At 33.1% G+C, this 13,434-nt stretch overlaps 1 protein-coding gene across 4 annotated transcripts in view; it reads right to left on the bottom strand.

The window, feature by feature from the left end:
- ARL6 (ARF like GTPase 6) overlaps positions 1-13,434 on the bottom strand; it is a 37,760-nt gene that overhangs the window by 6,267 nt on the left and 18,059 nt on the right. For 3 of the 4 annotated variants that reach the window (XR_005656384.1, XM_039879098.1, XM_039879097.1), the window contains 2 exons: positions 7,341-7,470; positions 3,612-3,667 (listed from right to left, as the gene is read on the bottom strand). Coding sequence is in view for 3 of the 4 variants with exons in the window: in XM_039879098.1 (XP_039735032.1) it covers positions 3,612-3,667; positions 7,341-7,470 (186 nt within the window). In the remaining variant the exon portion in view is untranslated. The remainder of the gene's footprint in view (positions 1-3,611; positions 3,668-7,340; positions 7,471-13,434) is intronic. The other variant, XM_039879099.1, reaches the window with a different exon arrangement.

Raw genomic sequence — 13,434 nt, 5'->3', positions numbered from 1 at the left:
TCAGTCCCTTAACTTTGACCACTTCTTTACCACAGTCTAAGAAACTAAGATGGTATATTTACAGAAAAATTCCAGTAGTTCTTCTGAGAACCACTAGAGGTTCTCGATTAAGTTTCACTTAATTGTAAAATACAACTAAAATGTTCTTTGCAGTTTAATGGTAAATATAATGACTACATAAATATAAAAGAGAAATAGTCTGTGAAGTTGCTAAAATACCATATTTTACTAATAACAAAAATATTTCAGGTGTACCTTTAGTGCTCTGAATCAAAGAAATATTATGTCTTTGTATGAGCAAGCAGGCTACTCTTAGATCCACCATGATATGCAGAGGAGAAAAAAATCACATATAACTGGCATTAAAAGGTAAGTATAGAGGAGGGAAAAAATATGGCATAGATGATAGAGGCTCTGTTCATACCTTTGGCAACCAAATAAAAGTTGTGACAGAAAAAACAAGCAAACAGCAAGGAAAATTGCCTGGGATCTATATGAACAAGCCATACGACTAAGGGAGAGAACTAAAAAATCACCCTGCAATGGCAGAAGGTAGGACGAGGCATGGACGCAGGGCTGCCCTGTCCTGAGCAGCTGAGTGAGAAGGAGGCTGCGACAGCAGATGCCTCTTAAAGGGGCCACATCTGTGAGCGGATTTTCATGGCGATGGACCTGCTTGCTCTGAGCACCAGTGCTGGTTGAGCTGCACAAGTGGCACCAGGGACTTACAGGGGGACACTGAGTTGTCGGAGTGAGGGCCAAGGGGAGACTCGCTCTGTACAGAAGTGCTGGCGGTATCCATTGTTACTTTGTTGAGCCCTCCCCCACTTCCAGTGTGCGAACTCAGCACTGCCATAGCAGACAAATAATCAAACAGTATAACAGAGGTCACTCAGCCCAGAGGATTCCCTGAAACTCTGCCTCCCCCAACCAACAGCCCCACTCAAGGCACATCTAGGTGTGTCCTGGGGAGTCAGGTGCCCTTGCTGAGCAGCACAGAGACACTGCTGGCAGCTGGCCTTGGTTTCTGGTGTGGCCAATTGAGGCAACTATTAGCACAGCTTCTGTCGATTGCTTGCTGAATCTTAACAGGTGGCCCCGGAGGGGCACAGACTGGGGATAAATCTAGCCTGCAGCTGAACCCCTCTCAGGACTGTGCTACTGGACACACAAAGCTGCACTAATAAGACTGGAGACTTAAGAGCTTTGCTTAGAACATAGAAACAGACACAGAAAGGCGGCCAAAGTGGAAAGACAAAGAAGCAGAACCCATATGAGAGAACAGAACAGAGATCCAGAAATAATGGAGTAAAGCAATCTAACAGATGTGGAGTTCGAAACTGGTTATACAGATGCTCAATGAACTTATAGGAAGTATAGATACATTCAGTGAGAATTTTAACAAAGAGATAAAAAAAAAAATGGAAATGGAAATTATAAAAAGGAACCAGTCAGAAACGAAGAACACATTATCTGAGATGAGAAGTATATTAAATGAAATAAACAAAATGAATAAAGAAGAGGGTCGAATGACCTAAATAGAGGATGGGAAAGCCAAGGACATTCAATCAGAATGGCAAGAAAAAAGAAGCCAAGACTATAATAATAATTCAAGGAGCCTATGAGACACTATTAAAGGTAAAAATCCGTGTCATAGGGGTACCTGAAGGAAAACAAGAAGTTGAAGAGCTATTCGAAGAAATAATGATAGAAAACTTCCCTAACCTGGTGAAGGAAATAGACATAAAACCCCAGGAAGCTCAAAGAGTCCCAAAAACCAGGAACCCAAAGAGGCCCACACCAAGACACATCATAATTAAAATGCCAAAGGTTAAATACAAAGAGAGAATCTTAAAAGCAGCAAGAGAAAAGCAGTTAGTTACCTACATGGGAGCACCCATAAAGCTGGAAGCTGATTTCTCAAAAGAACTATGCAGGACAAAAGGGCTTGGCACAAAATATTCAAAGTGATGAAAACCCAGGATCTACAACCAAGAATACTTTATCCAGCAACGCTATCATTTAGAATTGAAGGACAGATAAAGAGCTTTCCAGACAAAAATAAGCTAAAGGAATTTATCATCACCAAGCCAGTATTACAGGAAATGTTGGAGAGACTTTTTTAAGAAGAAAAAAACATATGTCAAAAACAGGAATAAAGGATGGTAATAACTACATTCCTATCAAAAAGTACCTCAATGGGATAGAATTAAGTGCTCCAACCAAAAGATAGAGTACCTGAATGGATAAGAAAACAAGATTCCTATGTATGCTGCCTACAAAGAGATTCATTTCAGATTAAAAGACACACACAGACTAAAAGGGGATGGAAAAAGATATTGCCTTGATGGACCCAGAGGGTATTACTCTGAGTGAAATGGGTCAGATAGAGAAAGACAAATATCACATGATTTCACGTACATGTGGAATCTAAAGAACATAATCAACAACAAAACAACAAAAGAAGAAATAAACTTATAGATAGAGAATATTTAGAGGGATACTAGATAGGAGGAGGGTTAGGGGTAAAAAGGCGAAGGGACTAAGGGGTACAAATGGACAGTTGCAGAATAGACATGGAGATGTAGAGTTCACATGGGGAAGATGGCTAATAATGTAATAAATATGTAAAGGGGAAGAGGGGTACTAGATTTAGGAGGGCAATCACTTTGCAAGTTATGTGGATCTCTGATCACTATGCTATACAACTGAAATTGGTATATTATTGTAGGCCAACTATAATTGAGAAAAAAACCTCACTGAATTGTACAATGTAAATGCAAGCATTGTCTATTTCAATAAAGATGGAGAAGATAAAAAAGGTACGTGTAGAAGAAATTAAATTGATAGCCACAAGACTAAAATTTGAATTTATAATATCTTGTTATTCACCCACATTCAGAGCAGGAAAATTTTTAATAGGAATGATCTTCAGTTGTTCTGCTCACGAAAGGAAATTTTTCTGCCTGACCCTCAGGGTCTCATAATAAGAAGAACCTACAGTTTCATTCACATCTTCTGCTCTGTGTGGGTCACTGGGTTTCAAGCCATTCCTGTGAATAGTAGACAATGTAACCTCAGGGAAAACGATATATCTTAATTTATTTCCTGATATAGTGAGAATCTACAAACTACAAACCTATGATAGTCATTTTGATAAATAATAGAACTGCAATATACAAAACATTAATATAATACCAGTATTTACAATATTAGATGAATGTTAAAAGTTGTGTAAACATGTTATATATAAATGAATATATATATATGGAGTACACTGTGATTCTTACAATACATGCCATATAGATTTATTTTTTAGTTAGTGACGGTGGACCTAAATTTTGCTCCAACCTTCAAATATGCTAATACTAGATCTGATAGAAATTTCTTGCTATAAATTAAAAATATTTTTCTAGAGTTGTCATGTATATTGATTGTATTAAATGCAAGGTATTAGATACTTACTGTATTGTTTTTTCTGACAGCAGAAATAAATGGAAACAAGAGGGAAAAAAGCAATGATATAATAAAAATAAATGTTCAAAAAAAGAAAGAAAAATGTGATTGGAAAGGAAATAAGGGTTGAAGATACACAGTATTTTGTGATATACCTTGAAGCCAGTCTACACCTTCTTGCAATCCTTCTCCTTTTATGGCATCGCTAGCACTGAAATAAAATCCATAAGAAACATACCCATTTCATTACATCATAGAACTATAAGAATAAATAATTATAATTTTGCCACATGGCAAATTAATATATTCTAGTAACACATATGATCAAAAGTGGTTAAGCACTGAAATAGAATATACATGGGAAACAAAAGTCTGAGTGTTCAGGAACAAGACATGAGAAAATTATTCATACTTTGTACTGATATTTGTATTGACATAATTTGTATGACATTTGGAAAAGTATAGCACTAATAAGTTATTCTAGGAATATTACTCAGACTGATATTAACAAAACATATACTTTGAGTTATTTTTGCAGTGGTGGAAAAGTTTTATAGAGTCTACCATCTTATTTTTCCCAGCCCCAATGACTCAACTGCATTTATTTATTGATTAGAATTGTTTGACTTAGGTGGTAATTTAGCCATAAGATAGAGTGACTTTATTTGAAATGGAATTTGATATCTATAGTGTATAAACCTATAATTATAACCTTGGTAAACTGGTAGAATAAAAAAATATATATCGGTAGCTTTCAAAAATAGTTTTATGCTTATTGTCTTCAGGAACCTGGATAGTTTAACTCTTGTGTCTTAACATCTGTACAATGGGGGAATATTACCATTGACCTCATATAGTTATTATGAGAATTAAATACCTGAAACAGGGCCTTTTCATGGTCTTTCCATTCTTAAGAAAGTAAACTTAAATTCTCATTGTGATATTCTATAATCATAATTAAGTTATATAAACTAAAATAAAATGCAAAGGATTTTTAGAGTATCAAACAATTTTTTCCAAGACAAAGACTAATAGTTTCTCATAACATGTTACTGATCACGTAATAGCAATTAGTATCCATAATTAGATTTTCTGAATGATTAGGGTTCCTTTTAGTGTGCTAAAACATGATTTTAAAATGTACTAAATTATCTAAAGAGTTAATTTGATTCCATTCAAAACAAAAATTACTTCTAAGGAATTACTTATTAGACTAAGAATGTGACTCATCACAATATTTTAAAATAGGAAGATATAACAAACAGCATGATATACAATTACTTAAAGAAAACTATGGATTATCTATATCAATAGCAAAACATGAGTAACTGAAATACTTTTATCAAAAAAATCAATGTATTGATTTTATCACTTAACTATAGCTCCAAACAAGATTACAGTATCAAATAACTAATACAACGAAGAAATCCTTCCCCTTTGATGGAGGACTGTCATTACCCTACTAAAAACCCTGCATCTTTTCCTAATAATTCCAAAGTGTTTCAATTCCACCTTTCCTTCCAAATAAATCATCAGACTTGTAACTAAATAAAAGCCAAAGTCTTCACCATGTCCTACAAGGCCCTCTGTGATATGGCGCCTGGTTATTTCTCAGTGGCCTCATCCCCTACAAATTACCCCACAGATATCTCTGTTCCAATCAGCCTGGACTTCTTGCAATTCCTGAAATACACCAGGCACATTCTCAACCAAGAGCCTCTCACTTGCCTCTCCATCTGGAAAGCTATTCCTCCAAACCTTTGCGTGCATTGCTCCCTGACTTCAATTAGATCTGAGAGGTAGTATGTGTCATTATTGTTTATCTTATTATCCTTTCTTTTTCTTTACCCTCCCAGCTGACATTTTATATATCTATTCACCTGTTTTATTATCTGTCTCCTTCACAAGATAGTAAATAAACAAAAACATATATGTATAATGCCAGGGACTGAGTCAAAGAACACATAAGAAGAACAAAATACTGCAATCAGATCTTAAAAATCAGAGGTGACTATACGTTTAGTATAATGGTCGAAACTATACAGTAACGTTCCTTTATCATTGTGCATTACCTTTATCTCTAAAAGTGGAAAAAGATAAATGCATTTTCAATTTTATACATGCTTTAAAAAACATTACAAAAAAATAAAAATTTAACAAATGAAGCACTAATTGAACTTAGCGAGATGTCTAGTTTGAATTAAGGAGAATTCAAAATTATAGACCAATATAAAAGAATTACTTGGCATTTTTCTATAAGTTATACAGAAAACAGAATATTCTACATCTTTTATAACATCAGGACATTATTTTTTCTTTCACTGAAAAATATTTAGATGTCACAACTGAATAAATAAATTTGATAAAATTCAATCGCTAATTATTTTAAGAAGATATTTTCTCCATTTGCAAAATTAACTTCTACTTCAAAATTAAAGTTAGGACAATCTTTTATTAATTAGGCCCATGTGTTTGAATGTTGTATTTTCTATTAAAGTACTCACAATACTTACTACAATGCAAAAATTAAAAGTCATTCTATTTTATATGTTATCAATTTAGATACGATTTACCTAAATGATGTAGAAAAATGCAAAGGTTCCATCTTAAGATATTTTTCTACTCTAAATCCCTCCTCTCTTTACCAATACCACAGAACTTCAAATGCAAACTCAAGAATCATGTAGTAAACACTGACTTTTTTTCTGATTCCAAAGGAAGGAGGATTTTACTTGAGACATGCAGTGTTTCATTCCTGGGTAGAGGTGCTGGAGGCCTGAAGTACTGAGGAGTTCCAAGGGCTTTTTTAAGCTCTTTTATATTATCACTCTTCCAGTACCAAGGTTAGCTTTTAAAGTTCTCTGAGCTCTACTACCACTATGCTTCATATTGTTTCTCCTTCTGGAGGCAGCGGATTTCTCTGTCTCTGTGTTCAGCCTTTCTTCACAGATACTGTCTTACAAAAAAGGAGAAAACTGGCAAGCCAAGGAAATCATGCAGCAGTGGGAGATAGATGGTTGAACAGAGACAGCTTTAAATAAGGTAGTGGTAGGCACTAAAATACTATCTTATATATAACTTCTGTTTATTCTCATTGGTCTATTGTGGCAAAAAGGCACACTGGAATTAAATATATTAATTAGAAATGGCTTTCCAAAGAATGTATAATAATTTCAGACACTAATTATTTGAGTTCAACCTTATTAGTATGTCCAAATAAGATTTTATTTCTATTTCTACTTATTAATATAAACACACATTATTATGAACCTACTAAGTATCCTGTACTACTACTATTCCAAGGATTACAGCATGAACAAAACCAATAAAATCCCAGTTCTCATGGTTCTAATGTACTGATGTAAAAATTGATTATAAAACAAAGGGGGAAAAAAGAGGGCATATGGCAAAAGCAAAACAAAGCAAAGTGAGGAAAAAATGAGGCTGGGTAAGATATGGTGATGTTTTAGAGAGCTATTAGAAGAGGTCTCTCTCCTGAAGGAAGTGCAATAGCAAGCCAGGAAAATTATTTTGGAAAATGATTCAGACAAAGGGAGTAACAAGTGCAAATGCCCCGAGACAGGACTGTGGTTGGCTGATTCATTGTGCAGAAAGAAATCAATGCAGTTGAAGTTGGGTGCATAAATGAGCTGTGTAAGTTATTCTTTTAAAGAGTTGTTTATGCTATTCTACCGCAAAAAGATGTAAAAAGGTTTTAACAGTAATATGTTCATGAATACCTGCAACTCCACATTCTATAAAATGAGATCCTTAGCTTATATCCTACCATGTTAGGTCACTTAAATAATGAGCTTGGAAAAGAAACACTGAAGCTTTGAGACTTTTTCAGAATGATAAAATAAAAAGTAAATCTAAAACTTTACCAAATATGCCATGGCTTATCTTTGATGTTCTCTAAACACAGCAGTTGAGACACTTTTACAGATGTCACTGCATCTCTAAGATCCATTTTGTTTGCAAAGAATAAGATTGGTATTCGGCGGTGCTTAATATCTGAAAGAGAAAATAAGACTATCATTACACTTTCAGCTTTTTGGTCATTTTCCCCCAAATCCTTAAAATTGAAGTTCACTAAAATTGTTTTCCAATCACTTCTTTATATATCACATACAATTAAACATTTAAAGACATATGCAGTCAGACATATATTTGAGTGATAGAATTTAAAAAATACTTTTTCTAAAACTATCTGGCCTCTGGAGCTTTAAAACAAAAATGAGCAAGGTGGAAGTGGGGGACTTGTTAAACAGTTACTGAGCAGCACCTATAAAAGGGTCAAATATTTTGTTTTGTTTTTACTGTCAACAGAAAGGAGGCAAACTTCAAATAGAATTAGAAGGAAGACAAACCAATTTTAGATTTTAGTAGCAGTATTATAACTACAAGCTAGATATTTTAACAAGATATTTTTACTTTGTTACAATTTTGGAAACATTTTTCATTGTTTTGAATAGATAATTCATTTAAATAGTTCAAAATTCAGAAGACAAAAAATGGTAGACAGTAAAAGAATTGCCCTCTCATCTTTGTTCTACGCCATCTACTTATCCTCCCTAGAAGAAGCACCCATGTCATCCACTGCTCAGCATGTTCATAGAAATATTTTACATACTTGTAAATAATTATTTATTAATCTATATATAAATAGTAGCAGACTTGTCTCAGTATTTTATATCTTTTGCTTTTCACTTAACTTTATATCTTAGAGACTGTCCCACATTAGTACATACAGAGTAGTTTCTTCATTATTTTAACAGTTGTGGAATATTTTGTCTTTTAGTACTATGTACCATAATTTATTTAACCAGGACCTAACTGAGATATATTTGTGTTGCTGCCAATATTTACACTGACCCACAGAGATCCCAGAAGCCCCAGAAGTGCAGGTAAGAGAGAGAAACAAACAAACAAACTTGGAGCTTCAGTGCCACTTTCTGGAAAGTAACATTAAAAAGACCTCTACTTATCAATCTGCTTAACAAGTATTAAATTCTTAAAAAAGCAGTTTTCATTTCTACAAATAGCCAGGCAGATGAATAATCCATAAAGCACAATGAATAACCAAGATAACAAGAAAATTCAAAAAGAAAATGAAAAACCTCCAGAAAATAAAGTTAAAGACACGGAAGAATATGATTTAAGTGACAGAAAATTCAAGATTGCAGTTCTCAAAAAAATCAATGAGATACAAGAAAACTGAGAAAGGCTATCAACAAACAGATATAAAAATCAACAAACAAAAGGAGTACTTTGCAAAAGAGATTGAAACTATCAGAAAAAGAACCAAAAAAAAAAAAATCTGAAGCTGAAGAACTCAATAAAAAAGGTGAAGAATAACTAATAAGCTTAGGAAAAAGAATAGTCCAGATGGAGTAAAGAATTAGTGACAGAAGATAGAAATCTAGAAATGACTCAGGTGGAAGAAGAGAGGAAATCGAGTAAAAAAAAAAAAAAAGAGAAGGGAACAGAGAGTCTATTCAAATAAATAATTGATGAGAACTTCCTAAACCTATGGAGAGAAATGGATGCTCGAATCCAAGAAGCTCATAGAACACCTAATTATCTCAATCCAAAACATCCTTCTCCAAGACACATTATATTAAAACTGTCAAAATTAATGACAAAAAAAGAATTCTTAAGGCAGCTAGGAAAAAGATGACACTAACCTATAAAGGAAATACCATTAGATTATCATCAGGTTTTTTGTTTTTTTAGTAGAAACCCTACAAGACAGGAGAAACTGGAATAAAATATTCAAATTATTTAAAGAGAAATCATCAGCTAAGAATAATATCTCCAGCAAAGGTATCTTTTAGATATGAAGGAGAAATAAAGACTTTTCCAGATATACAGAAGCTGAGGGTATTTACCATCACAAGACCTGCATTACAGAAAATACTGAAAGGTGTTCTTCAACCTGAAACAAAGACAAAAGAATACAAAAACATGAGCTAGATGACTAACAGGCAGAAGCAGGAAATTGCAACCCTTGTTCAGAATAAGGTATTAAACACTTAAAGATAACATAAAGGTTAAAGGAGATAAAAACATTGAAAAAAAAGAAGAGAATTTAAAAATAAACTCACAGAATAAGAAGGGATAATTTGTGACACTAAAAGGGGAGGGGTAAAAGACTGAACTTGCAGAGGTAAATGATGCAATCAGTAAAAAAAAAAAAAAAGGACTACTGTGTACATGAAACTTTCTTTTTGCATAAAATTAATAGTAACCACACACACAAATCTAGAACTGAGGTAAATAATATATATATATAAAAAAGAGAAAACAGAGGGGAAAAAAATCATAGAATACCACTAAACTAAAATAACAGACAGAAACACAAGGTAAAAGAATGGAGACACAGAGCTCTACCAGAAAACAAAGGATAAAACAGCTATAGAAAATCCTTGTATATCAATAATCACTCTAAATTCAAATGGACTGAACTCACCCAAATTAAAAGGTACAGAGTGGTGGGCTGGATCAAAAACCAAACCCAACCATATGCTGCCTTCAGGAGACACATCTCGGCTTCAAGAATAAGCATAGACTCAAAGTGAAAGGGTGAAAAATGATACTCCAAGCAAATGGCATTTAGAGGAAAGCAGTGCAGCCATACTTATATCTCATAAAACAGATTTCAAGATAAAAAAAGGAAACAAGAGACAAAGATGGAAATTTTATAATGATAAAGGGGTCAATACATCAAGACCATATAACACTTATTTATATGCATCCAACACAGGAGCACCAAATACATAAAGCAACTACTAAGAAAACTAAAGGAAGAAAATGATAAAAACACAATTATAGTAGGGGACTTAAATACCCCATTGACACCCTCAGCTAATATATTCAATGGTGAAAAACTGAAAGCTTTTCCTGTAAGATCAGTAATAAAACAAGGCTGCCCATTCTCACCATTCTAATTCGATATGGTGTTGGAAGTCCTAGTTAGAGCACTCAGGCAAGAGAAAGAAATAAAAGGCATCGAATTGAGAATGAAGAAGTCTCTCACTTTTTGCAGACAACATGATTCTCTATAGAAAAAACTAAAGACTCCACTCTAAAACTATTAGAAACAATAAACAAATACAGTAAAATTGCAGGATACAAAATCAACGTAGAAAAATCCATGGTGTTCCTATACGCTAACAATAAAATTTAAGAAAAAGAAATAAAAAACAATTCCTTTTGCAACTGCAACAAAAAGAATAAAATATCTAGGAATAAATAAAAGATGTAAAGAACCTAAACTCCGAAAACTATAAAACAGTATTAAAAGGAACTGAAAAAGACACAAAGATATGTAAAGATACTCCATGTTCATGGATTGGAAGAAGCAACATAGTTAAAATGACCATGTTACCCAAAGCAAGATACAGATTTAATGCAATCCCCATCAAAATCTCAACAGCATTTTTCAAAGAAATAGAACAAAAAAATCAGATTTGTATGGCACCACAAAAGACCCTGAACAGCCAAAGCAACCCTGAGAAAAAATAACAATGCTGGAGGTACCACACTCCCTGACTTCAAATTATACTACAAAGCTACAGTAATAAAAACAGTATGGTATTGGCAGAAAAACAAGCACACAGACCAACGAAAGAGTGTGAGGACATAAAAGAGATCAATGAAAAAGAATGGAGCCCAGAAATAGACCCACATATACACAGTCAAATGATATTTGATAAGGATGAAAGTCAACTGATTTTTGACAAGTAATTCAGTGGAAAAGGAAATTTTTCAACAAGTGGATTTTCACATAATTGGATATCTGTATGAGAAAAAAAGGACAAAAATTAATTCAAGATGGAGCCCAGACCTAAACATATTAAAACTATAAAGCTACTATAAAAAATATAGCAGCATATTTTAGCAATTTTAAGACAGGGAAAGATTTCTTAGAGTACATAGAAAATTTGTATATATAAAAAATGATAAATTAGACTTCATCAAAATTAGATATATCTATTGATTAAAAGATACTGTGAAAAAAATAAGTAGGCAAGCCACAGATCTTTAAAACATATATTTGATAGAGGCTTTATATCTAGAATAAAGATATCTTATTATCAAAAATATGAAGAAACAACCAAATTAAACGATTGGGCAAAAGCTTTAAAAGACATTTTTAAAGAGAATGCATAAGATTGTCCAATAGAACATGAAAAAGTACCCAATATTATTGGTCATCAGAAAAATGCAAATTAAAAGCACGATGAGATCTTACTATACATTCAGAAAGGGTAAAATTAAAGAACTTTAATATAAATTATTGGAGAGGATGTGGAGCAATTGAAACTCTCATATACTGCTGCTGTTGAAAGGTAAGATACTATAACCTCTTTGAAAAATTATCTGGCAGTTTCTTAAAATATTATCCATACATCTACTCCATGACCCAGCAATACCATTCCTAGTAATTTATCCAAGAGAAATGAAAATATATCTAAAAAAGCCTATTACAAAAATGTTCACAGCATATTTATTCTTCATAGCCTTAAACTAGAAACAGCCAGATGTCAATCAATAGGAGAATGGATAAACAAACCATGGTTATATAATAAAATATTATAAAGCCATAGAAAGGAGTATAAAGATGATACATAAAACATCATGGGTGACTCCCCAAAAACATTATGCTGAATGAAAAAAATGTAGGTACAAAAATGTATGTACATTTCCGCTCATTTATATGAAACTGTACAAAAATAGGCAAAAATAATCTGGTAATAGAAATCAGATCGGTAGTTCCTTTGGCACCAGGTATGGGGTACTGCTTGGGAAGAGGAATGAGAGAACCTTTTGGGATGCTTCAAAAGTCCTGTTTCTTGATAGGGAGTGTAGTTACATGAATGTACGCAGTTGCTAAAATTAACCGAACTATATACTTAAGATCTGAGCATTTCACTGTATACAACTTATACTTCAAAAAAAAGTTCATATACACTTTAGCTGAGAAATCCCTCCTTTGGGGATCTAGCTCATAAAATAAATGCATCAGTACATAATGATAAATGGACAAAACTTCACTTGAAAAAACCAAGGTTTCCATTGTATTTGAAGCAGATTTTCTAAGAACAAATTTCATTTTATTGGTCAACACTACAACACATTTGGAGGAGAAAGTGGAAAGATTAATGCAAAGGGAATGTATAATCAAAAATGCATTCCCAACTCAGATAAAAGTCCAATAATTTTTTTAAAGTGAGTCACATAAAAAGTGCAGATTGGATAATGTACTCCTCAAATATTTAAATAAGCTTGAGGTTGTCCAATAAAAATACCAAAGATATTGTGGTTAAACAGCAAGAATTGTTTGAAAACTCCACACTATTACTGCTCCATCTCTAACAAATCCATACTTCTTTTAAATCACCACACTTTTCTAAAAGTCCTAACGCAAAGACCACTTAAACTCTCTTTCAGGCATGAGTAAGGCTAGAAATACAGATGACATATTAGGCACCATTAAAAAGAATAATTACATTTACAAAACTGACTTAAAAGAGTTCTATCATGTAGTGTTATCTGAGAATAGGAAGATACAGATGAGTATAGAGAATAGTATCCTATTTTAACAAATAACAATGACAGTCTCATAGCCTCCAATGCTATATATATCTCTGGTGCCTGTATACGCGTGTGTGTGTGTACATAATATAGATAGTAGATATAGATGTATGGTAGATATAAAGGTATGAAAGAAAAAATATCATTGTTAATATTGGTATATTGAAAAGGGAATGGGAAGCTGGCAATTGGAGTTCAAAAACAGAAAAAAATGTGTTTTAAAAAAATTCTCAAAATAAATATGTAAGAAATGCTATGATTACACATACTTACACATACACATGAAAACATGGTAACCAAAATCATATTAATGAGCACTGAAATACATGGATTTTAACTTTCTTCCTTCTTTTTTCTCTGCATTTTTTTTTTTTTTTT

This window comes from Pteropus medius, unplaced genomic scaffold (assembly GCF_902729225.1).
Source record: "Pteropus medius unplaced genomic scaffold, Ma_sr-lr_union100, whole genome shotgun sequence".
In the NCBI taxonomy this organism is placed as follows: Eukaryota; Metazoa; Chordata; class Mammalia; order Chiroptera; family Pteropodidae; genus Pteropus; species Pteropus medius.
This window is presented reverse-complemented; position numbering and strand designations above follow the sequence as displayed.